Source organism: Mustela lutreola, chromosome 6, assembly GCF_030435805.1.
Source record: "Mustela lutreola isolate mMusLut2 chromosome 6, mMusLut2.pri, whole genome shotgun sequence".
Taxonomy (NCBI): Eukaryota; Metazoa; Chordata; class Mammalia; order Carnivora; family Mustelidae; genus Mustela; species Mustela lutreola.
This window is the reverse complement of record NC_081295.1, coordinates 9,776,723-9,803,699: the sequence shown is the minus strand read 5'-3', so window position 1 is coordinate 9,803,699 and position 26,977 is coordinate 9,776,723. Positions and strand designations below refer to the sequence as shown.

The 26,977-nt window shown below is 45.4% G+C and overlaps 1 protein-coding gene across 2 annotated transcripts in view; it reads left to right on the top strand.

Annotated features, from left to right (window-relative positions):
* Window positions 1-26,977, top strand: part of ZDHHC14 (zinc finger DHHC-type palmitoyltransferase 14) — a 266,292-nt gene that overhangs the window by 137,816 nt on the left and 101,499 nt on the right. For both annotated transcript variants that reach the window (XM_059176670.1, XM_059176669.1), the window contains exon 2: window positions 19,867-20,027. In XM_059176670.1, coding sequence (XP_059032653.1) covers window positions 19,867-20,027 — 161 coding nt within the window. The remainder of the gene's footprint in view (window positions 1-19,866; window positions 20,028-26,977) is intronic.

Below are 26,977 nucleotides of genomic sequence, written 5' to 3'. Positions count from 1 at the left end.
TCTAACTGGAGTGCATGATTTATGCCGAACTCTGGGCAGATGGGTTTCTGTTTGCATCCCAGCTGTGTCCTTGCCTGGGGCAGTGGCCCTGGAAAGAGTCCCTTTCCCATTATGACTGGTGGCGGAACCTGCAGGGAGACTCGGCTGTTTCCCCCCTGCATTCCTGCCTTTACGCACTTTGGCTGCCCATGCTTCTAGGTCTTTCTTCCCCAGCTGTCATGGCACAGAAGTTCTACTGGAACATATTTATTTATTTATTTTTAAAGATTTTATTTATTTATTTGACAGAGAGAGATCACAAGTAGGCAGAGAGGCAGGCAGAGAGAGAGAGGAGGAAGCAGGCTCCCCGCTGAGCAGAGAGCCCGATGCAGGGCTCAATCCCAGGACCCTGAGATCATGACCTGAGCCGAAGACAGAGGCTTAACCCACTGAGCCACCCAGGCGCCACTACTGGAACATATTTAATTAGAGATTACCTGGTAGTCTTAGTTTATGCAAGAAGCAAGTTCCTGAAGATCTCATATGAGTTAAAACACATAATCTGAGACTAGTTTTCCTTAGAAGTAAGTTTATAGAAAGGAGGATGTGCTCTTCAAAGACATAATCTGCAACCATTAAAAGGATATTTGTGCTTATTTTGAGCAAAATGTTTGAAAAGCATAATTATACACACATAATAGTGTTTTACAATCTTTCTTTCCAAAGTTATTACATTTTTAGTGTTTTCCAGTATCAGCACTAGCACTTACCTCTTAATGATCACGTCAATGACATTTCTATAGGACATTTTCCAAAGATTTTAAATTATGTCCAGTAGATATTTAAATAACACAATCGTCACTAAAATCCTGTACATGTGTTCTGAGACACGGAGCAAAAGTGTTGGCCATAGGATGCTGGTACAAGGGATGGCTGGTGTGTCCACTGACCTGGGGAATAGCACTGAATACTCCTTCTTATGAGGGGACTGAGACAGTAGTGTGACATAGTTGACCATTCACTTCTTGCTATTGGTTGACAATTCACTTTAAAATGACATGGTTCTTGATAATTCCTTTAATTCAGAGGGCTTTGGAGTTTTGCACATAAAATGGAGCTTTATCAATACTTCTATAATCTTACTATTTCCAATTCACATAAATTGAAATCATATAAAATGTAGCTGTATTCTGCCAATATGTCTGTGGGGGAGGAAAGGTGAAATGGGCGTACAGATACGTATTTAAAACCATGGAATGTTCGAGCTGAAAGGCTCATTTGGGGGTTTAATCCAACTTCATTGACAGATGATGAAATAGGGACCCAGGTAGGTAGAGTCAGGAGTTTACACAAGTGAGTCAGATCTTTGCTTTGCATTATAGTTTGGAGTCTGACATATTAGCTAACTCTGAACTCCGACTCAGTGCCCATCATGTAATTTAGCTCAGAAAATTCTGGAGGTCAGCCTTGAATAATGGACTCCTGCATTTTCCGCTCTGAACCTTAGCTTTAGAGCAAGGGGTTACTTGGGGATCGGGAGAGGCCTGTCTGTTTCCTGGAAGGACAGTGCTCAGGAGCAGCGGGGGAGGGAAGGTGCCGACCCTAAATTCCTGGCTGGGCCTCCGGACCCCCAGCCACAGCCCTCCCCTATCAGCAGCACAAGGAGCAGCTTTGATTCTTTCATTGAGGGTTGATGGCATCAAGCCTCCCAGTCCACAGGGAGGAGCATAAGGCCCCAGAATATAGGGGCAGCCTTTGAGATGGTTGCCTTAATTAACCTAATGAACCTGTAAATTGCTCAAGTATGTAATAAATTGTGTTTAAAAAGCCACAAAGCCAGGCTGCACAAAGATACCCAACTCTGGCCTGAAGGGGTCCTAGATTTGCCCTTTACACTCACTGCTTGGATGACCTTTGCCAGGTTGCTTAAGCAGCTCTGTGTGTTCCTCTGGTCCAGCAGCTACCACGGGATTGTCGGAAGATTGGGTGCGGACTTTGTTTCAGGCCCCTGGACCTATCCATGCAGCTCGTTCCTGCCAGGCTTTATAAATGCAGATGTTATGTCAAAAGCCAAACAGATAAAAATGGCTTTCACAACGAAAAAGGGGAAATTCTGCCATCACATAATTAGAGTTAAGACTCGATGCATCCTCTCAAATTCAATTCAGACATTAGCGAGAAGCTCGTAAATCTGAGTCACAGACAGGAATGGATTTGACAGTGTGTCACTGGTTTTCACACTGACTCTTCCATTAAGTGTGGGGGTGTTGGCTTGTTTATGGGCCTGTTGGCTTCCCCTCCCCCATTTCCTGCCCCTGAGATCTTGAGGAAGTAACTGGCACAGGAAGCATGGGCATAGGAAACGAGATTCCAGGAGTCTACTTCCTAGTGGTATGGATTTTAAGGAAATTATTTCTTTTCTGGTCCCCAAAAGTTACCAAACCTATTTTTTTTTAAAGATTTATTTATTTATTTGAGAGAGCGAGAGAGTGTGAGCGAGCATAGAGGGAGAGAATCTCAAGTGGACCCCCTGCTGAGCGAGGAGCCCGCTTTGGGGGCTCCTGACCCTGAGATCACAAGCCTGAGATCCTGAGCGGAAACCAGGAGTCAGACGCTTAGATGCTCCCGAAAACCGTTTTTAGTCATTATTTTTTTATTTGACAAGTTATTTAAAAGTAATTTTTAATGATTTTTAGAAATCTCACTGTAAATTCTGTTTTTCTTTTCTTCCCTTTATTCTTTTCCTTTCCTTTCCTCCCTCCACCCGCTTCCTTCTCTCCAGACAGACCAGGTTTAAAAGAGCTGAGGCCTTACACCATCAGGCTCTGGCCCTGGCAGGACCGCTGGCCTGCTGTCTGTCGTCCCAGGGGCAGACAGGGGGTGGGGGGGGATGGATAGTTCTGCCCGCCTTCTCCCAGGCTCGCTCTCTCTTTCTCTTTCTCTCTTGAGCCTTGGGGGCGTTTGTCAATATGAATCTACAAATGGTATTTTCAATTTGCCCTTCTTCCATCACTAGTGAGATTGATGCCATCTTCATTTCTTCTGTGTTAAGGTCTTTCCCTGCCCTTTGGGGGTGGGGGCATCTGCTTTGTTTGCTTTCACGGCTTATGTAATAGGTGACGTGTGATCTAGAAATGCCTTTCTCGGCTTGTCCTCATCCACGGTATGTTAATGGAACCCCCTGGACTTTGGCCCGTGCTGTTCCTCTCTTGAATCTTCACTGCCTTTGACATTCTTGTGCTTCTTGTGGTGTCCCTGTGGGGGTTCTAGTGGGAGGCTGGGACCAGGGATACCAGACATGTCTGGTCAGTGGCTATGCAGACCCCACCAAGAGACTTCTGACTTTAAATTTTTTTTTTATTTTTTATTTTTTTTAAAAGATTTTATTTATTTATTTGACAGAGAGATTACAAGTAGGCAGAGAGGCAGGCAGAGAGAGAGAGGAGGAAGCAGGCTCCCTGCTGAGCAGAGAGCCCAATGCAGGACTCGATCCCAGGACCCTGAGATCATGACCTGAGCCGAAGGCAGCAGCTTAACCCACTGAGCCACCCAGGCGCCCCCTGACTTTAAATTTTATGCCTCTCACAGTCCTGTCAAACTCCGGGGGCACAAAGGTTGGCATAGTCAGATTCCAGAAAAAATATTCTTTGAACTTATTAAGAAACAAAGACTCATTGGTAAATGTGTATCCCTTACAATTTTGTATAAAAGATGGAACTAAAATGGGGAGGGAAACAAAATGTTTGGTGATCTGTAGCACTGCAGTTTTTTCCCCACATCCCAAGGGAGTCCCGAATATCACTCAGCCAGTCAGACAAAATCTCAGGTTGGAAGGATTTCAGGATTTATTCCATTAAGTGATTCTGTTCTAGTCACTCTAGGAAGAAGAATATTCCATTTTATTCGGCAGATGTAACTTCTGAATATAGTGTGTGCCTGATGGAGCTCTGTGTGTGTGAGTGAGCTATTGCTGTGTAACTATCATCCCATAGTTTTGTAGCTTAGAACAACAAACATTTATTATCTCGAAGCATCTGGGTCAGAAATCCCACACAGCTTAGCTGTGGCCTCTGGCTCAGGTGTCCCGCCAGGTTGCGGTCATCTCAGGGCTCAGCTGGGGGCAGACCTGCCTCTAAGTTCACTCCTGGGCCCGTTGGCCAGTGGCCCCCTTTGTGAACCTTGTCCCCGGAGCCTCTCCATAGACTGCTCACAGCATGACACCAGCCAGGCCTCCCCACAAGAGAGCGAGAAAGTGAGCAAGAGGGAAGTCGCCATCTTTTTTTGTGACCTAATCTTGGAAGTGAGAACTCATCACTTCTCTGGCCATTTTCCAGAAGTCACCAAGGCCAGCCTCCACTCCAGGTGGGGCTGAACACCAGGAGGCCAGGATCGCCAGAGCCATCTGGTTGGCTGCCCACCGTCCTGTGAAAGGACTTTCTTCTATGGTGTTGCAATTGAATGATTTGGGGCATCCAACAGCATGACAGCCGAACCTCCTTTGGTCCCATTGCTGTTCCATGGCTGTGGGGGACCGGTCTTCATAGCCAGCGAATCGCACAGAGCCAGTTCCTGGTTTCAACCTCCATTCTCCACCACACTTCTCTTTCACAGACTGCTTACTCACCCTCTTTTCCAGTGGCTTCCGATCACTTCTTGAGTTCCTCTCCGAGCTTTGAAGCCATACTTCTTCCCAACTCGCTGGCCTCTGAAACAAACACACAACCTCATGGGCTTTAACTTTAAACCGCAGGGAGGCCACTGGACCAGACTCAAACCAGGAACAACAAGGAAGTATGGAAAATTACGAGAAATCCACACAAGTGCCAGACTAGCTCCTGTAGGAGGAATGGAATAATATTAAGGGAGTACACAGTATATATCCAGGGCTTTGTGGAAGGTCTTCCAAACAGTAACCTGCCAGCTCTCAAGCCAGCACTACACTGGGCATGTCAGTACCTGTAATTTACAATTGTTCCAGCTCAAACAGGTGGAAACGAAGACTCAGCAAGAATGAGTAGCTTCCTCAAGTTCATAGACTAAGTGCCAGATTTAAGATTTGAAGGCACTTGTTCTGATTCCAGTACCTAAGGCCTTCCCGCATACCATGCAACTTGTCACATGGCCCTCTGGACCCAGTCCTCGGATTCTGGGGTAGAAGTGAATCAGGTTCTTATCTTAACTGTCAGTCTACTTGGTCTTGTCAGGGTGAAGTTCTCAGACGCCAGACAAGGCTAGGGATAAGATGGTACCCCTCCTCAGTCTCTTCTAGAACCTTCTTACACTCCTGCATTTGCCAAAGGTGAAGTATTTTATCATTCAGGCATCTTGCCCACCTTTGGCCTTGTGAATGAGGAAGGAGCTTCACTGCTTGTCCCCACATTGGCACTAACCTTGAAGTGGCCCCCGTGTCTCCCCCCACTTCAGAATTTGTGAACCCGTCTTCCGCTGGACCAATGTGTATGCGCCAAGTGTCAGTTGGTCAGGCTGGTTCCACTCTTCAGACCTGTGGGCAGAGCTGATAACCATGTAATTTACCAACTGCCGGAGCAAGACTTGGAGGACTATAACATGGGCAGACATTAGCTTTATTTCCTGGCTCATGGAGAGGTTTGCAGGGTGTGGGGAGAAGGGCTAAGGTGGTGAATGGTGGCTGGGGAACACAGAGACACTTGGGAAGCATTTTTAGCAGTGCAGAAATGTACTTTCTGTGTAGGTACATGGGTTTATATCTCCCTTCCTAGTAATTTGAAATACTTTGGGGGTCACAAACCCCTTAAAGAACCCACAGATCTTCTCCTAGTAGACTGCGAAGCCCATAACCTCCAGATTAAGACATGGCTGAAGGTACGGCTTGGCCTCTTCCTGACCACCTGAGAGCAGGTTCCCATGGGCAGGCCTGGCTCCCTGAGAGCCCCTACTCCCTTCCAGACTTATGGCTCCCCTTAAGGAGAGGCAGACTTCTCAGCTCACTTATAGAACAGCACTGATTAATACTCCTTGTCCAGTTTACCCATTCTCCTAGGTTCCGACCCAGATGTCCTATCCAATAACTCCTCTCTTTGAAAAAACAGTTTTGCAAAGCTTGCTGTTATATTTAGACAACATTAAAGTCCTGTCTTCTTGCTCAGGGCAGCAGCAGACACACATTCTTCTGAGGAAGAAGGAGAGGGGAAACCCAAACTGATGGAAACTTCTGCTTGAAAAAGTCTTCCTCAAGAACTGTCCAGAATGAGCCTTAGAGCCACAAGATTTTGTCACTGAGCCCACAGACACAGCTAGAGCATCAGGGGCCAGCTGGGTGGACGTCTGCTTCTTGACATCATAGAGTCTCACAAGTGCTTAAAACATGAAGTGGTTTTCCTTGGCAGTCACATGACCGCCCTCTCAGGTAGTTGTTTCTGGAAATGTAAAAGGTCACCCTCCAGACATGGCAGTTCTTTGGACTTCTTTAATCCTACAGACTGTTTGAACCAAGTGAATGATGCCTGGCCCAAGCCCCAGATGAATGAGCACTCGGTTCCGTGGGAGACGCTTTCTGATCTCTCCCCCAGTCTTCTGTATCGTTCTCCAGCTTCCTGGTTGGATCTCCAGCTTTGCCATCTGCTCAGCAAAATTCAAGGAATGTGTGGCAGTGATTTAATTTATTGTGCTTTTCATGACAGTAACACTTTCCAAAAATTCCATCCGGATAGCCAGGCATAACTTCCTTTGCCTAAACCCGTGTTGTTGGGCTCTCGTTAAATATGCTTTTCCCAGATGTCTTCCCATCATATGCTATAAGGTTATTTCTGTGATTTTCTCTAGAACTACTGAACACCATTTGCCTTTTGACCTCCCCTTTTAAGAAATTAAGAGTCATGTTTGCCACCGGGCTGTCCTTAGGAACCTGTTCTATTTTGAAATGAACTGAGAAGATCCTTATCTCAGAAGTGCACAGCTGGAAAGAGACAGCATGAAAGTTGAGCCACAGAAGAACACAGAAGAAAGTTGAGCCATAGAAATGAACAAGGGGTCTAATGGAGTGGTTGAGGCATTAATTGGTCAATACGATATTTTTCAGTTTTTTTTCCAGTGAGTTCAAAGAGTTTCATAAAAAGTCCATCACTGTACTCAGCACTGTACTCAGTAATGTAAAGTACTATACTCAGTACTATCTAGTAAGAATATCCAGGCTCCTGGGTGATACCTGGCACCTTCCACCTGTTCTCACCTGAGGTTCATTGTCTTGTCTGCTTGACAGAAGTCTAAATCAGAGCCTTAGACTCAGTCCCACTCTGGCTTCTGGGAAGTAGGGGCTCTGGACTTTCTGTACCCCATCCTCTTCTTAAGAGAAGCAAGTTACTCCTTGGGTATAGCCTGGGAACTTTAGGAAGCTTTGCTTTTTTTCATAAATGAGAGTTTTGCTTTAGCACTATACCCCTCAGAATCCCCCAATACTGAGGCAGTACTAACCAGGGCTGTGTGTGTATGGCACAAGTAGAAATAGCAGGAGTGTTTTCACCATTCGGTGTCAAAGCCTGTTTCACAGGGACTCTGGGGATACAGGCACTCTTCTAGGCAGAAATTATGGAGCTGGTTACATATCAATGGAACTGAGAAGCAGAGCCCAAGAGCAGTGTTCTTGACCTTGGAGCAGTAAGATTCTCTCCCTCATTAGTCTTCCCTGAAGCTTAGGGGGCACCCTAAGCAGTTAAAGATCTGTGTGTCCGAAATATGGCTGTACCCCTTTCCCGTGTCCCACGCATTAGTGGCTCTGGCTCTCCGCCCCCTCACAGCGGCCCTCTTCACCCCACGGTTTGGGCCTCCAGCCAGTGCTCACAGCACAGGATCCTGGGCTCAGCTGCCTTTTTGGCAGGTCTGTGAATTGTTTCCTTTCCTATCCATCTGCTGGTGATCCATCATTGGGAGGTGCTGTCTCTCATGACCTGGGCCTCTCCTCTCTCCAAATGGGGCAAGGCACCTACCAGCGGAACCAAGTTTCAGGTTTTCTAGGCATTCTTAATTGCACATGATCAGGGTAATTGGGATCATGATAAGAAGGTAAAAACAAGTACAACAGTTACTATATCTTACTAAGAAGGCATAGAGGGTGCAGATCAGAACTGGAAGTAGCCAGGGCAGGGGGGCAGTAGGGTTGGGGTGAGGGGTTGGGTGAAATAGATGAAGGGGATTACGAGGTACCATCTTCCAGTTATAAAAGAAAGAAGACAAGGCAATGTGATGTGCAGCATAGGGAACATAGTCAATAATATTGCAATAACTTTGGTGACCAAAGGTAACTAGTCTTATTGTAGTGATCATTTTGAAATACAGATAAATATCAAATCACACTGTTTTACACCAGAAACCAATACAATATTGTATGTCAATTATTCTTAGATTAAAAATAAAAAAATGCAGACCTCATGGTGGTGTAATTGAGAGAATGTGCCCTGGGCATGTGGGCTTTGAAGACAGCATCATCTGATATGATTTCTTGTTCTGAAATGTATGGGCTGGATGTCTTCAGTCAATTCCGTGAACCTCTTATGACTTAGTTTCCTCATCTGTAAAATGCCAAGGTCATAGACTTTTCATAGGGAGTTCATGAAATATGATATGCGAGACTGTTTGAAATGTAGGTTCTCGATCAAAAACTGGAAACTTCCATCCTCTCCCTGCAGTCTCCCTCCCTAGCTGACTGTTCCTTTAAAAGCCCTGTGACCACATCTGTGTGCCTTGCAAGGGCGGACTTCCCCTCTGTATCTGTCTGATCTGACCTCGCCTTCTAACGGGCTGGATAATTACATGGTAGGAGTCTTCCCCACCATCAAGGAAGAGAGAAGCCTTCACCATTTTTTTAGTGGAAAAGCACTTTATACAGTAGAATAACCAGTAGCATGGGCAGTGTTTAGGGGGTAGCAAAAGAAATCGTCTGTTCATGAACAGTAAGTGCTGTCCCTTTAGACTAGGGAAAAATTAATCTGCAGCCCCCAACAGCACCCCGTATCCAAAAACTATTGGTAAATTGCATTTTGCCCATTTTAAATTTCATTTTGTTTTTATTTCTACCAAATATGTCCTTCTAAAATTGTCCTTACCCAATGGGCTCCCATTTGGTGTCAAAATGTTCATGGGCTTGTTAAGTTGGTTACCTTGCTTTGTTGTTATTTCTCTCTTTTGGGGAAATAGAACTTTTTTCCTTAAATACATGTGTGGACTTTTTCTTCTCCCCTCAAAAACACCGTATTTCCATTCTGAGTAAGTGTCATGTACTCTTTTTCAAACAATGGTGTCTGCTATGGACAAGAACATCGTTCTATAAGTGCATGAGTGAAGTTGCTTTGCCATCCAAAGTCATGTGCATTCTTGGTCCCAATGATTGGCGATTTCTCAACTGTATTTATCCTCCATTGTCTTACTTCTGAGGCATTTATAAGGATGGGTATGTTAAAAACCAAATCTTCTCTCCTTGATCTTAGAGAAATACTATAAAGGAAATTTGCTTGGTAATTCTTCTGCAAAAGGAAGCATGTGGCCCTCCTTCTCCCCTCGGGAATAGGAGAAAATTAACTGTGACATCTGGGTGAGTGGAACGTTAGCAGGATAGGAGAGAGCTGTCAGCAGAAGTAGGGAATATATCGAGATGGAGGTCTGCTCATCTTCACGCATGGTTTCCTTAACATTGAACTCCATGACTCCATGAACATTGAACTCTTTGCGATACCTTGCTTTGCAGCTCCAGCCACAGTGTGGACCTCGAGCTTGCGGGTTTGCTCTGATGATTCTATTAAACTCAATTTGGCAAATACTTGCAGAGTGCCTGCCCTGTGGCGGGAAGTGTCTGGGGTACTGGGAATAGAGGAGTGGACCAATAGCCTGCAAAGGCCCCTTCCTGCTGGACTTGTCCCTGCAGGGGAGTCCAGTCCAGGTAGGTCTTAGAAGGCCCCACCTTCTTGCTTGGTGGTCGACCACGGAAGGCCAGGATACAGTGAACACAGTTGGGGGTTCTGTGGCTCCAAGTTCTTGTAGGTGCTATTCTAACCTTTGCTTAGCTTAGCTGTCAATACCCACTCTTCGCCAGTCCTATCCAGGCCCAGGTCAGCTGGTCCCTTTCAGTGTTCCCCCAACGTACTCTGTACTGCTGTCACCAGACTTGCTATTGTGTGTGTAGTTACCTAATTTGGGGGTCTGTCTCGAGAGCAAGGATCTGGTCTTGATTTTCTTGTATCCCTGGCATTTGGCCTCGTGTGTTGGCATGTAGTATGGGCTCACTGCAAGTGTGAGGAGCGATTGGATGAAAGAAGGTGACGTAGGACGTCCCACAGTATCCACAGGGCTTGCTCTCCATCTGTAGAAACTTCCTGAAACTCACACAAAGGTCGAATGGTTATGGTTCTGAGGTGGTCTTCATAACACTCAAGTCCACTTTTCTATATCAGTGGCTTCTAGAGTCTGGAAGGAGATGCCATTCCCCAGTGTAATGGAGGTTGGGGCCACACTGTGGCAGAGGTCTCAGTGCTATGCTTCCTGATTTCACATACCCCGGGGTGGGGTTGCTGCGGACAAGGGCTAGCAGGAGGGAGGAGAGAACAGACCACATAAACAACAATTATATGCTGAGTGGTACCATCAGGCATCGTAGGGTCACTTTCCAGCAGAGAACCCGACGTTCCCCAGTGTCTTGGGAAAGAAGACAAGGCCCATTGGTGTCCACCGTGCAGTCTAAAACAAGGCAGAGAATTTTCATCCTGGGAAAGGTTCTCCTGAACATATAATGATTACACTAAATTGTGTTCTGTTGAAAATGTCTCTGTGTTGAACGGTCTGTTCAGCCATGATGCTTCTAACAGAGCCGTCCGCCATTTGGGTTTAACTCCAAGAACATGGCCAGTGTATGAAAAATTTAATTTACTAGCTTTTCATCCCTTCTCATTCCAGAAGGCCTCTTTCCCCGTCCTGCCATCCTCGGACCCAGCCCCAACCCAAGAATAGGAAGAGGTACATGACAATGAGTCCGGGACCCCAGATCCCCAGAGGGCTTACCGGGCCATGATGGCGCCCGTGTCCCGGTGCACATGGGTCTACACCTCCAGCCTCCTTCTCAGCTGTCTCTTGGGTTTGGTTTTGTTTCTCACTGTGACATAGGAAGACCAGGGCATAGTTGTCTCTGCTGTTGATATATAAATGTTCAGTTTAAGGTGAAAACCCATGAGGGCAAGAAAAGGAGAACTTTCTTCTGTCACATGCCTGTGACAGTCTGTACAGAGCAGTGATGTGAGGCTCTTGTATCTTTAAATAGATGCTACCCCGTACCTCGTACCACACTGACCTCATTAGATGTACCTGCAGAAATCAGGGGCTTTAGCCATTTGAGGTTTTGCTCTAACCTCGAATATGCATTATTGTCAAGCATCTTCTTTATAGATAGTTGGAGTTTTTTTTTTTTATGACAGCAGAGAAAGATTTTAATATTTGACAATTCCCCCTTTTTTTCAGTTCAAGGAGAATTTATGCATTTATTTTTAATCATCTATTTTCTACTGCAAAAATAAGCCATGTTTACAAACTTAAGTTTAGAAACTCCTAGGATCTGAGCAGCCACACTGGCATTCTGGGTAGGGCCAGGGCGGAGGCTAACTGTCCTCCAGCCACCTGGTCTAAGTCCCCACGTCCCACTGTGGCTCTCAGCATGTCACCGGGGCAGATAGCTTCCTCTCTGGTCTTGTCATTTCTTCTGGCCTAGGACACAAGGGGAGCTCGGCGATGGCGTTACCGTGGCCTGGTACTTTAGTAACCATACTCTGCCCGAAAATGACAGGTCATCTGAGTTAGTACTCTAACAGAAAACTGGGATGTATAGTCGCCTTGCCTAAGTAATCACGTGGGTCATGAAAGAGCCGGTCTTTAGGGCAGAGAAATCCTGGCTTTCCTCCCTGTGGTTCACACACTAGCCCGAAGCCTTCGACTTCCTGGAATTTTAAATCAAATTCAAAATCACTCAGCAGAAACTTCGAAATGCCACCATTCTCCCGACAAGCTCTTGACCTTCTCAACAGAGGCGCAGGTGACGGGCTGCTTATACCCTGTGCATTGAAACCTCCATTTTAAACTACAGACTCCCACGTTCTGGGTCTATAATTTGACCTCTTAGGGTACCGGGGGAGGCCCTTTTAGAATCATGAAACAGATTTTGTCACCAAGGAGCTGTAGAGGCTTTAGGGACGACGGTGCTATCTGGGGACATCTAGGCAGAGACACACCCGGCTGGGAGGCCAGCAGGAAGAAGGCAGCCAGGTTCCTCAGGGACTGTCCTCTTCTTGGTCTCTGGGTTTCACCTGCCTCCTACCCCTCAGAAAGCCTGAAAGCTTCAGTTCTCAGATCAGAAAGTAGACACATGTCAGAATGAGCCTGCGGGGACTCTGATGACTCTGTGAGCCACATTTAAAGTTGACAAATGTGTGTGTGGATTTCTCCTCTCTCCCAGCCTTTCTCTCTGGCTTTGAGCTTTTCCTCCCAGTTTTCTCTTGTTATGTGCACCCCCTTTGTCCCTGGATTCATTTAATTAAATTCCCTCCTTCCAAGGATGCTTGGATGGCTCAGTCGGTTAAGCATCTGCCTTTGGCTCAGGTCATGATCCCAGGGTCCTGGGATCGAGCCCCACATCGGGACCCTGCTCAGGGGGAAATCTACTTCTCCCTCTGCCTCTCCCCCTGCTTATGCATTTGCACCCTCTCTCTCTCTCTCTCTCTCTTGCTGTCAAATAATTGAATAAAATAATCTTTTTTTTTTAATATGCTTTGAGGTTTTTGGGGGGGCTTTTTTGTTTTTTTAGATTTTGTTTATTTATTTGACAGACAGAGATCACAAGTAGCCAGAGAGGCAGGCAGAGAGAGAAGAGGGGAAGCAGGCTCCCTGCTGAGCAGAGAGCCTGATGCAGGGCTTGATCCCAGGACCCTGGGATCACAACCTGAGCCGAAGGCAGATGCTTTAAACCACTGAGCCACCCAGGCACCCCTGAATAAAATCTTTTTTTTTTTTTTTAAGATTTTCTTTACTTTTTTGACAGAGAGAGATACACAGCAAGAGAGGGAACATAAGCAGGGCGAGTGGGAGAAGGAGAAGCAGGCTTTCCACCAAGCAGGGAGCCCCATGCAGGACTCAATCCCAGGACCCTGGGATCATGACCTGAGCCGAAGGCAGACGCTTAACGACTATGCCACCCAGGTGTCCCTGAATAAAATTCTTTAAAAAAAAAAAAAAAACTCCCTCCTTCCAGATCATATTATGTGCAATGAGCAAGTAGGGGGCTTTCTAGACCTGGAGTTCTCTTACAGGGAAATGATAGTCTTAAGGGTTAATGAAATCATCACTTTTCCCCCATTCTAGAGTTGTGAGCGGATGTTATTTCTGAATCCACTTTTTTCTCTATTTGTCTCTAGGTAATGTGCTTATCTTTGCCCTGTGGTGGTCCATTTACTTCTAAGTAGGTGATTAAGGAACAAATCATACAATTAATGGTGTTTATGTCCCTGCCTATAAATGAAGACTACACTTCTTTTACAGTGACTCATATGAAGAGGAAAAGATCATTTTTATCACAACCCTCGCGACCTCCATTCCTCATAAGGCTACTCTGTCATTATTTCAGACATGTGAGTCATTGGCTCAGATTATTTCATTTTATGATCATTTGCCCTAGCTATCCATTACCAAAATGCATTGCAATCAGGGTTCTGGAATGTAAAATAATAGGTTCACTTTGTGATTTCCGAAACACAGAAATGTCTTTTGTTGGTGTATAGCGTCACAGAGCCAAGGCTGTCTCCCCCCTCCTGTATGGACTTTCACGGTGGGCCTCATTTCTCTGTAAAGAATAGTGATTCTGGTGTTTACTTGTCCATACGTACAGGACAGGACGCAAACATCAAATGTAGGCTGTGTTGTGTCGGGGTCACGAGCCACAAAACAGAATTTCTTTTTTGTTTTCCTGTGTATGTGTACCCATTTACAAGTGAAAAATTAAAAGATGACTCAAATTGCTTTGATATAAGAAAAGATTCTTTACTTTCTGTTCCAAAGGCCACCTGGTTTTAATGCCTTTGCCACATCTTGTTAATATTTTATTTTGTTTTGTTTTTCTTTTTAAGTAAAGCTAATCTCCGCCCACCTGCCCACCCCGCCACTGCCCAAAAAATGTCCCGTGGAGAAACAGAGAAATCTGGCTACCCAGTAATGAAATCCAGATTTCCTCTCTGAAATGTCTCTGAAACTAACATGGCCCAAGGAGTTTTGTCCAAGGAATTGGTTGTATGTCACATTCAAACCGGTGAGCCATCCTCTAAGTAGGAATGCTGAATTAAGGACGGCACTGATTCTGGGATGTCAGTATCTGTTTGATGATAAAACAATGTTGTAGGAATTAAGGTATGGGCTCGGGTAACAAGAGCACCCAGAAAACTACCCTATCCCATCAATAAACACCAAAGAACAAGTCATTATTTTGTATACAGATTTGAGAAGATTGCTGGTAGAATTGAAAACATTCTTTCTCGGGGCACCTGGGTGGCTCAGTCAGTTGAGCATCTGACTCTTGATTTCAGCCCAAGTTGTGATGGAGTTTGCTTAGGATTCTTTCTCTCTCTTCCTCCATTTGGGATTCTCTTTCTCCCTCTCCCCCTACTGCTCTCCCTCTCTCTTTTAAAGATTTTATTCATTTATTTAAGAGAGAGAAACGGAGATAATAACAGAGAGCACGAATGGGGAGAAGTGGGAGAAGCAGCCTCCCCGCTGAGCAGAGAGCCTGGTGCAGGGCTTGATCCCAGGACCCTAGGATCATGACCTGAGCTGAAGGCTCAGGTCATTTAACCAACTGAGCCACCCGGGCATCCCTCTCTCAGGAAGGAAGGAGGGAAGGAAGAATAGGAGGGAGAAAGGGAGGAAAGAAAAGAAGGAAGGAGGGAGAGAAAAATATCCCTTTTACCTTTTTGATAATGCTACATTTTCTAATTTTTACCTGGAAAAATTTTACCTCTGGCATCCAACGAGGTAACAGTCTGTTGTGGGTATTCATTCACCACAAGCCAGAGCCTACCGACCACCACTGACGCGCACCATTGAGGGGGAAGGGCCCTGGCATGGCTTCTTATCAGGTTATCATTTCTTTGGTCTGGTGCTAAATTAGCTCATTACTTTCATGTTATGAAAACACATGCTTTCAGATTCTTTGCAATTTTTTTCCCCTTTCCTGACACTTTCCCATTGAGCTTTATGAAGACTAAATCGCTTAGAGCCTGTTTTCCACAGGCCCTGGGCTGTATGTAGGTCACAATTTGGCTAGAGAGAGGCCTCCATTTAGGTTTGTGTCTTTGGCAGCTGCATCATCTTGTATCAGATCCAGGCCCTCGGGGGAAGGAGTCTTCCTCCTCACAGATGGCTCTCAGAGTTGGAGATCCCAGCCACAGTTGCTCAGAAATGTGAAGGAAACATTTTCCAGTTGTCTGAGCTCGGGCTAAGAATTTTCTCTGCTCCTTGCCGTGGCTGGGCTATGAAGCCGTGCTGGCCAAGGGGGCTTGGCTGGGATTTCCCGTTAGCCTTGCCTCCTTCCGGAGGGAGGTCTAGCGAGCTCTGTCGGGGGCGGGGTCTGCTGATTGCCTTGTCTTTACCAGAGGGACTTCATACGTTCTCCACTCTCTCCAAGCAGCAGTGGGAAGGTGCCCTGATCTTGTCGTGCACTTAGGGGTGTGAATTCTGCTGCTTCTTATAAAGAGTGTTGTCCAAGATTTCAAAGAGAAACTGGACATTGTGCTTTGTCTCACAGAGGTAGGTTGGACAGGGAGATGGTCTGTCCAAAGTTGTACCAAAATAAGGAGTTTTATCTGCTAGGACTTCAGGCTGTGAAGGGGTTAGAGGTTCTAGTTAATGTTCACAGGTGCAAACCTATTTCACACTCAGCTCTGTGAACTGGGGAGAACCTACCCTTCTCCTGGCCAGGGAAGCTTCCTGGGTGAAATCTTCTCAGCACCTGTTAGGAGGAAATTAAGCTCGTACCTAGCAGGCTTAGAAGACAGAGGATCTCTCTGACCTTTGAATGTCACGTGTTAGCCAATGAGGGCAGTGGGCATCGTTGGCGGGAGATGAGGAGAGGCAGGTGGAGGTAAGGGGAGGCTTCTGGAGCTGTCAGCCTGGAGAAGTGGCCAGAAGTGTCCCGTAAAGATACCAGTGCACTTGGGACAACAAGAAACTTTTTAGGACATGGCTTACTCATCAGTGGCATCTTGCTCGAAGGAGGCAATCCGTGAGACCTGGAGCACATCAAGTTTGAGGTCAAGCAAGTAAAAGGAAAGACAAGTACACTGTCACCTAAGATCAACTAAACCACCTTTGCAAGGGGGTTTCCAGCAGGACTGAAGTAGGCTCCAACCTTGGAGAAGCCAGAGGGACCTAAATACATCACAGCTCATGACACCCATTAAGATCATGTCCTACTGCCCGGTCTGCCCCAACATCCTGTCCAGCTCTGCCCTGGGTGCTGCTGCGTAATGACTCTTCCAACTCTTTCCTATCCAAACTCATTAATGATGAGAAAGAGGAGAAAACTTGGCCTGCACTTTGAATTCTGGGAAATCATCTTCTATACAATCATTTCTCTAACCATTTTTATGAAATACATACACACACACAAACACACACACATTCACACACACACAGAGTCCACCTAGAGTAGATTCTTTTAGGCTACAAAAAATATTTTAGGGCTACTGATTGAAAGGGGACATGCCCCTGATATTTATTGCAATGTTACTAACAGTAGCCAAATTATGGTAAGAGCCCAAATGTCCATCAACAGATGAATGAATAAAGATGATGTATGTGTACACACACACACACAGAGTAATACTACTCAGCTATCAAAAAAAATAAAATCTTGCCATTTGCAGTGACATGGATGTAGCTAGAGGGTTTCATGCTAAATGAAATGAGTTGGTCAGAGAAAGACAAATACGTATGATCTCACTCTTATGTGGGAATATGTGGGATTAAGAAACAAAACAGATGGACATAGGGGAAGGGGAAGAAAAAGAGAGAGAGAAGCAAACCATAAAAGACTCCTAGTGATAGGGGTTGATGGAGGGAAGAAGTGGGGATGGGCTAGAGGGGCAACAGGCATTAAGGAGGGCACAGGATGTGATGCGCACGGGTGTTGTATGTAAAGGATGAATCACTAAGTTCTACATCTGACACCAATTTTACCATATATGTTAACTAACTAGAATTTAAATAAAAACTTGAAAAAAATATTTTAAGACTATTATAAATAGAGGTCTATTAGGACTAAGGTCAGTTTTATGCCTTCAATAGGGACTGTGTTTATTTCTGATTGTGGTACCTAACGCATTTTCAAGTTTTAATACAATGGGGGAGGTTATTTTTTATTTGATAATAAGTGTAGTAAAGATAACGTCATTTTTATGACACAAATACCTTTTAAGGACCCTCTGGAGTCTACGTTCCTTGCTCTTAGCTCCAGGTTAATGTGACAGATTTACTCGGCAGACTTGCAGCAATGAATTTTTATTACAAGTTCTTCACAGAAGCTTCACATCACAGTCCAAATGTGCCAAACGTAACATCGTAGACATGAGGTGCCCAAGAGGCACCCGTCCCCAGAGCCCATCGCACCACCCTGTACCATGAGCTGGGATTCAGCCCCATACAAACATTAGGATTCCAACTTTGATTCCGTCGTTAATGTGATTTTGATTGTCACTTTATACTGAATCCCTCAGTGGGGCCATCTTTTAAAACCTTCTAATTGTTTAAATCTTATTGCAAGAAAATGTTCCCTTCACAATCCAGGATTAGACAGTAAGTGCCATTTACCAGATTATGGTGTCCCCAGTCTCTTAAATGTTTGTTTATTTGACCTGAAGCTTTTCACATTTTCTAAGGAAAACTGGAACCCCATTAAAGGGTATTAATTATGTCAGGATTTGCCAGACTACACTTGAGGAGCAACGTTGGTTTGTTTTTTTTTTAATTTAATGCAGAGCAAAATCAGTTGGATTAAAAACATCCTTTCCATTATTTAACGGAATACTTCCACCAAGTGGATGTCTTTAGGTTAGACGGTCTTGTATTCCTTTTTTCCACAGCAAGTTCTTTATATCTGCTGGCTTTTTTTTTTTTTTTTTTTTTTCCAAATTCGCTTTCCTACAAGAAACCCTGAGGATGTTTAAAAAGGCTCTAAGTGTCTGGGAGTTTGGACAGGGTCATAGTGATGCAGGAAGGACAATGGACTGTTTTCCCGTGAGTCCCATGAAGGGAAGTCACAATGACAACCCAGCAAGTTAAGTGTGACATGATATCGGTGATGGTGGTTTTGTTCTGTTTCTGCAGAGCAGTTGGTGTGGGAGAGATGAAAGAGATATTAGAAATGTCATATATTTTGTTCCCAGGTGATTTTCCTGGAGGCCACGGGCCTAGTCCTGTTGGGGGTCACTCCTCTACCTTCTTAAAGTTGTAGGAAATTCTGTGGGTTCCTTTCAAACAGGGCACTCTGGAGAGGCCTTTGGTCTTCAGATCGCAGTAACCGTCCCACAGAGACCTGTCCAATTTTCTAGAAGACCAGATGTTCTCACGGGCCTGAGGCTGACCATCATGCCTGAGGCCATCATGCCCTGTGGTCTTTGAGTCCTGGGACTCTTGGCGAGATCCCCTTACCAACCTGTCAGTGACCTTACCATTTGCTCTGCAAACACTGCACAGGAATGGGGTGCTGGTCGCTAGCATTCCCAGGATGGAGCCCCTTGTCTTGACCAGATCTTTCCACCCCACTCCCTCTCTTTGTTTCTTCTCGAGTATGGACACGAGCATCGGCCAACGGGGTGGACCATCTTGGAGGTGCTTCCCATTCCAGATATGACAATTCTTTGATTCCATCTTGTGTCCCTTGGTGCCCATGATGTGACTGAACGTGGTGACAACAGACTGATCGTGGTCATGGCAGATCCCACTCAGCTCACTCACCTCCAGGCATCGAGGTCATTCTCACTCTGCTTCTCGCCACCTCCGTGGAATCAAGGGACCTTGACAGTGGGCCCGGCGCTTGAAGCTGTCCCGGAGCCCACTGGCACAGATGTTAGTCTGCCCGACTCATCCCAGTCCTCGCTGCACATCAGCTCCCAGGACTGAAGGACAGTGAGGACGTTTTGTAGAACTGAGTTGGGCCATGTTCTTTAGTTGGTAGCTCACATGCCTTCTGGAAAGCAGGAGTGTATCATATCCCAGCTGCCTAAATCCTTTTAGCCTCTTCAGACGCCTGCTTGCAAGTTCATTTCCATTGCTCATTAACCTCTTTGGGAGAGATTAGTTCCAAAAGATTGAAAAATGTTTTCTTGCCTTTGAAGGATGAATTTACCATTCTTAGCTTTTTCATGCCATGAAGGTGTTTGACTCAGGAAGGAGAGGCTGGGTCTGTTGAAGATGGCTCTAAGCTGGTGTCTTCTTTTACGATGCAGTTCCAGGGGAGGGCAGGCAGGTCACACAGATTCACGTGCTATATTGACCACAAAGCATCCAAGCCCAACATGTCCTATGATGATTACGGAGCACAGTGACTGTCCCTTGCCTGCCCGTGTCTTTCCCAAGGAGCACCATGGGAGCAGAGGGCCTGGGTTACTGCGGCTGGAAAGGGAGGGTTCGATTATCCACAAGAGAGAACTGTGGACCTCCCCAAATGGAAATGCTTAACATAGATGAATTTTTAATGGAAATAAATTTTGCTCCTCTAATAAGCCTTTCGGCTTCTTGGAAGATACAGACCGTGCCCTGTTGATTACTGACATTGTATTTCCTTTCTTTTCCCCCTCCCTGCTTCCCCTCCTGGCCTTTCCAACCTGTTGGCAGCTGCCCGTATCTAGCAGTGAAAATCACCCCCGCCATCCCCGTGGTTGGTGGCATCCTCTTCTTCTTTGTGATGGGGACCCTGCTTCGCACCAGCTTCAGTGACCCAGGAGTCCTTCCGCGAGCCACGCCCGATGAAGCCGCTGACCTAGAGCGACAAATAGGTAACCTTGATGGGCTGCCCTTAGCCTTGGGTCCCTTCCCACTGGGGCTCAGCTGCCATGTGGGAGGACAGGCCCAGGTGCCGGTGCAGGACGGGCACTGGACAGTGGCGCGTAACCAGGGAGGCGTCCGGGAAGTCCTCTCCTCGGTGGCAGGACGGGCTGAGTAGGAGGTGGGATGTGAAGTGGTTGGAGGTCAGCCCAGGGGCTGGTGGTGCCACCAAGCAGCGGTGCCTCCCTCATGATGCTCTGGGTCCTGATGTGTCTTTGAAACCCAAGCCCGGCTGAGGAAGAGCCTCTGTCCTGTAAGACCCGTCGTTATTAGGGGCAACTCTCTGTTCCCTTTACGAGCGTCCTTCTTGTTCCTGGTTTCCCAGAAGCCTGGGGAGGTTACGTCTTCCCCTGCTGTCTCATTGATCCAGCCTAGGACCCAGAACTTTCTTTATTAAGGCAACAAAGATATATGTTCATGGTATATGCGAAGATGAAGAGCTTTCATTTTTCCTTAGATATTGGAACCCTGTATTGAAATGTAAAAAGTTTACAGGGACCCGTTTTAAACATATTAAAACAAATCCTAATCCCCTGCAGGGTAAACTTTTAATGTTCCCTTTTTAGTTAAAAAGAGAACTTCTCGCTCTTAAAAGTTTGCATTTGTGAATTCGTAGCTTTGCAGTGACACTATGATAATTTGACAAGTGTGGCTGAGGGGTTGTGGTGACTCTGTGTGAATGTAAAGCTTAGCATGAAAACCCATCTGAAACTTCCCTCCTGCTGTTCCTCTTACCCTGTGGGCTTCTCTTCCCAGCCTCACTCAGCCAAAAGCCCCGGCTTTCCGGTGTCAAGAGATAGGAGCGTGGGTTCTGAGAGGCAACATGTGCTGTGGACTGCCCTCTCCAGGTACCAAAGCATGGCTATGTCCTCTGGGCATCTGCCTCCATCCTTCATTCCGGCTGTGCAGAAGGGGAGCAGTAAAGGAGTTCATGACGGGAGTGTATGGTGGTGGTCCTCTGTCTGCAGCCTTCTTGTGTCCCGAGGCAGGCAAGCAGAGGAAGGAAGAATCAGCAGTGGAGAGACAGTCTCTTTCTTAGCCAGTGCATCTTGGGATTTCAAGACATTAATTATATATTAATTCATAATTTAAAGGCTTACATTTATAGCATGTAAATCCTCTGTAAAGGCCATCCACAGTTATCACTGAATTAACCATACCCAAGTAAGTTTGGGAAGAAGATTTGATTATGACATTCATTTTGCAAATAAGGAAACGGAGAGCCCCATGGAGGTTAACTGGAAGGAAGTGGCAGAGCCAGAGGCTTGAACCCAGGTCTCCTGGGTCTCAGCCTTTATTCTTTCCAGGGTGTCATGTCTTGGGGAGGAGACTGGTCCAGTTTCCTTCAGAAACAGAACTGGGCCTCTGGAAACTGCATAGCCTGTACCCACATCACCTTAGCACACAGCTTGAAAACCCTCTACTCAAGCAGTGTGTTGAGTACCTTGGTCTTTACACTGGCCTTGAAGCATTTTCCTGCTGCAATCCTATTTTCTTTCCCACCTCTCAGATAGTGCAAGGAGCATCTGTGAAATCAGCAAGATTGGGAACTGGGGATGACAAGGAGTGCCACTGAAATTCTCTATCATAAATGCAGATTCTAAGAGGCACAGAGTTTCTGTTCATCCCTGTTAATATTGAGGAAGTTGAGTGATCTACTAAAGTGCTTTTTTTTTCCTTTGGCTTTAAGTTGATAACTTAAGAGTGGTTTTTTCAACATGAGTATTTTTAACACCAGCTCTGCCCTACCCACATTCTGAGACACAGAATCTGTGAAAGTACTAGATGGGGTAAAGGATGAAACCAAATCTTGTTTCAAAGGAGGGAGAGGGGAGGGTCTTTAAAGACAGGACAGCATGGCAGACTTGAGTGGCTCTGCATATCCTATCACCAAGAGACAACAAGAAAACTGGACAAAACAATCACAGCCATTTCATGGGTCTAGAATTCAACTGTATTGAGGGACAGTTATTCATGAAAATCTAGTGGACTTTGGATAAGAATACTGGGTGTCTGTGATAGTCTCACCCAGGGCTGGTCTAGTGCCCACCTGAATTCCAAAGGTAAGGAAGTTCTAGCTGGACAGGGAAGACACTGAAAATCAGCAGCTTACCTGCCTGAGGGGCTAATTTGCTTTGGAGTGAAATACGGAAAAAAAGTCAGTAACTGAAGTTTCCCCTTAAGAAACTAGAAAAAGGGCAAAAAAGGGCAAACTAAGAGTAAGACATATTGAAGGTGAGAGTGAAGGGGCGCCTGGGTAGCTCCACTGGTTAAGCATCTCCCTTTGGCTCAGGTCATGATCCCAGGGTCCTGGGGTCAAGTCCTTTATCAGTCCTCAGTTCGGCACTTTGCTCAGGGGGGATCCTGCTTCTCACCCTGCCTGCTGCTACCCCTGCTTGTGCACTCACTCTCTCTCTCTCTCTGACAAGTAAATAAATAAAATCTTTAAAAGAAAAAAAAAAGATGAGAGTGGAAATCAATGAAATAGAATACAGAAAACAACAGAGAAAATCAGTGAGACCAAGAGTTAGTTCTAGAAGATTAACAAAATTGATAAATCTTGAACTATACCATTCACCACTCCTTCCAAAAAAAGACATAGAGAAGATACAAAGTACCAAAATCTGGAAGGGAAGCAGAGGCATCACTATTGACCCTAGCACATTAAAAGGATTTTAACTTTACGCCACAGATTAGACAACTTAGATGAATGGACAAATTCTCAGCAAGCCACAATTACCTAAAGAATGACTCAAAAAGAAATAGAAAAGCTGAAGAAAGCCATAACAAATAAAGAAATCAGCCATCCATATGTAGAAAGATGAATTTGAATCCTTACCTCACACCATACACAAAATTTAATTCTAAATGGATCATAGACCTCAGTGTAAGAGCTTAAGTTCTAAAACTTCTGAACAGAACTTAGAGAAAATTCTCATGACCTTGGGTTAGGCAAAGCATTCTTACAAAGGGGTGCCTGTGTGGTTCAGTAAGTTAAGGGACCAACTCTTGATTTCAGCTCATGTCATGATCTCAGCATCCTGGAATTGAGCCCTCTTGGGCTCCATGCTCAGCACAGAGTTTGCTTGAGGATTCTCTCTCTCCCTGTCCCTCTGTCCCTGCACCTCCCCCACCCATGCACATGCATGCTCTCTCTCTTTCTAAAATAAATAAATATTTTTTTAAAAAAGAGTTCTTACATAGATACCAAAAGCATGATCTGTAGAAAGAAAAAGATAATACATTGAAGTTCATCAAATTAAGACCTTTTGTGCTTCAAAAGATACCATTAAGAAAATAGAAAAACAAGCCACAGACTGGGAAAAAGTATTTGCACATCATATGTCTGATAAAAGGATCTTGTACTTGTATTTAGAATATATTAAGATCTCTTACAACACAATAATAAGAAAAACAACCCAATCAAAAATGAGTAAAGGATTTGAACATTTTTTCAAAAAAGATCTATGAATGGCCAATGAACACAAGAAAAGAAGGAAATGCAAATCAAGACCGCAGTGATGTACCACTGCACACCCACTGGAACAGCTCTAACCGTCAGTGACGGCCTGGAGAAATGGGAACCTTCGTGCATCACCAGTGGGGTAAAATGCTGCAGCCACTTTGGAAAACATGTCCTCAGAATTCCTCAAGACTTTAAGCATAGATTACCATATAACCTGACAAGTCTGTTTCTAAGTATATACTCAAGAGAAACGAAAACCTACGTTCCTGATGTGCATTGTACCTAATACCCTCAATTGGAAATAACTCGAATGTCCATCATTGGGCAAACTGATGAACCATATGTGGTATAGCCACACGGTCGGTAAGTGATGAAAAGGAGCCCCGTGCGGACATATGCTACAACACGGATTAGTGGTAAAAACACGCCAAATGGAAGAAGCCAGATCAGAAGGCTACCTATTGTGTAGTTCCGTGTATATGAAATGGCTTTAGAGACAGAAAGCAGAGGAGTGATTGCCTGGGGTGGGGGCACAGGTGAGGGTCACCACACTTGGACGTGAGAGAACTTGCTGGAATAGTGAAAACGGTGTAAGAGTGGACTGGGGTACTGGTGGCACAGCCCGATGCATTTATGAAAGGTCATGTTACTGCATGCTTCCAGAGGATAACTGCTAGGGTGGTAAGTTACAGCACAAGAAACTGTCCAAAAAAGAGGAGAGGAAGGAGAGAGGAGGAAGACGGGGTAGCAGAAGAAGGCCCACTCGCCTCTGGTTGTATGGCGTTAGGCTAGTTTTAAAATGGGAATAATAACCCTTATCCTATAAGGTTCTTCTCGGGATCAGCTCAGTAAATGGTTGCGGGCTTTTGTTTTTGTGGTCTTTGTTTTGTTTTTTAAGATTTTATTTATTTATTTGACAGAGAGAAATCATAAGTAGACAGAGAGACAGGCAGAGAGAGAGAGAGGCGAGCAGGCTCCCTGCTGAGCAGAGAGCCTGAGGCGAGACTCGATCCCAGGACCCTGAGATCATGACCTGAGCTGAAGGCAGCGGATTAACCCACTGAGCCACCCAGGCACCCCTGTTTTTGTGTTTTTAAAAAGAAAAATTCTTCTCTTTTCCCAGCCAGTTCTCTCCTCACCTCCCACATACATAGACTGTCATAAAAGAATTCTCCACCTGCCACGTGATAGGACGAAATGGCTGAGCCAGTCTAATTCTTTATTAGGAGTCCTTCCGTGTGTTACTTGGCCGTGGAGAATAAGATTATGTCTCAATGAAGTCTTAGCACATTGGCTTTGTGCTATCTAACTGAAGAAGGAAAAAATGAAAATGAGATTTGGAAACTTATTATTATTAGTTATTAATTCTAATTGTCTATAGAGCTCTCCTTACAGAAGCCCACGGTAGCCACTTGAAACCAGCCGTCTAAGTAACTGAATGAAGCTGTGCCAAGGGGTTGGGGGGGACCAGCTTCCCTGTCTTCAGGTTTCGGGAGGGGAGGAGGTGGTGAGGAAGAGGGGGACGCTCTGCGTCTCAGAGTCTGTTACCGTTTCTTAAAAGGCCTTACCCTTATTTTTTTCTGAAAGAGCTTTCCTGGTTCATTACCTTACAGCTAAAATGACATCCCAGGATGGCAGTGGTGGGGCGGGGTGGGGGAGGGGTGCAGGGAGGTCTCACTTGGTCACTGGAGTCCTGCTTGGAAACGCGACACTTGGGAAACTCCGTTTTTTCGGTTCACTCAGGGAGGATAAGATACTACGCAGTGGATTTGGGGCTTGAAAGAAATAATGAGACTGTGTTGTAAGTCACTGGGTCAAAGCATTTCAAGTAGTGATAGACCTTTCCAGGGATCAAAATGGGGGAGAGCGGCGGGTCTGCCTCTCTGTTTTTCATTATGCGTCTTGCCTCTTCCCACGCCTCGACAGTCCGACAGTCCAGAGGGACCCCAAGAGAGGGAATCCGGGAGGAGCTGAAATGCGAACTCAGCTTGTCGGGGTCCCAAAGCGAGGCTGGTTCCTTCGGAAAATCTCTCCCTGTGTCATCGTAACCGTGACACCCGGAGTTCTTAGGTACAACACCAAAGGCAGGATCCGTAAAAGGCAGAGAGATAAATTGATCAAAGATCTTATGGTTGCTTGGGGAGTGTCAAATCCGATCCAAGGAAGCAGGGTGTTCTTTAGAAAACTCACCTGGGCTGTGGCAGGAGCAGAATCTGAAGAATTACTGCCTCGCTCTGCCCCTTTTATTGGGCAGTTAGAGTTGGTGGGACACAGTGGGCACACGAGTCTCCCTTCTCTCTCTGTCTCCCTCTGTCTCTTTCTCGCTCTCTCTCCTTTCCCCTCTCTCTTCCTCTGTCCCCTCTTGGTCCCCCTCCTCCTTTCCCGCTCCTTCCCCTAGATCTCTTTCTCCCCCTTCCCCTCCCCCTACTTCTATTTCTCTTCTTCCCCTACCCCCTACTCTCCCGCCAGACTCCCATCAACAACTTTTCTTGAAGTGTACAGAACCAACCACCATTTCTAAGATGAAAGTTTCCCTTTCATTATTTCTCAAATTAGTCCTTGGTCTGGACATCCTTTAGATGAGATGTTTAGGAAGCAGGATGGTTTCCTGACCCGAGGAAACACCGGCCAACCAGCCTCGGTTATGCCCAATGCCACAGAGTGTGATTCCTGGGAAGAGTTTCATGGGAACAGGATGTCTTCACCCGCCAACTTGACTTGCTGGAGTTTTTTTCCCCCCCCTTGAGACATTTTAATTCTGTGTTTAAGAGGTGAAACACTTAATTGGATTTTAACAACACTGATGGATTTTTGTTGAAGAAAATACTTTCTGAGATTACTCTAAGCCAATTGAAGACTTTTATCAATGTTCTGTATTGTAAAGCTCCACTATTTCCAATTTTCTCCCATCTCGATGTTTTACTAAAATCATTTTAATTGGAGTAATTTTTTTCTGCATAAAATTTATAACTAAGAGTTTTTTTCTTGTTCAGGTCTTTTTTATATCCTGAACGTTGCCATTAGGAATTTTCTTACAGAACTATGACTTCTACTAAGATAGATTTTCCTGGTGATTGCATGTTTTGCAGTCAATACTGGTTTCTTTTTGGTTATTTCTACTGGTAATATTCACCATAAAATTGCTTTAAAATGTGATGGTTCCATTCATTTTTGGCCTTGGGCTACATCTGTTATCTTTGATGGATATGTGATTAAACCTACCTGACACTTGGATTCACTTTGGGTAATGCATACTAGATGCCCACAGTATAGAACATCCAGAAAGAGAAGGGGCAGGATCCTGGTGGTTAATTTGATTGGGTTTTGCCAGTTTTCTTTCCAGAAGGTGATATTTTCTGCTCCTTTCTCCCGAATCCTGTTTGAATCTCTCTGCTCACCTCCAAAATCTTCCCAGTATATCTGTATAATCGTTCT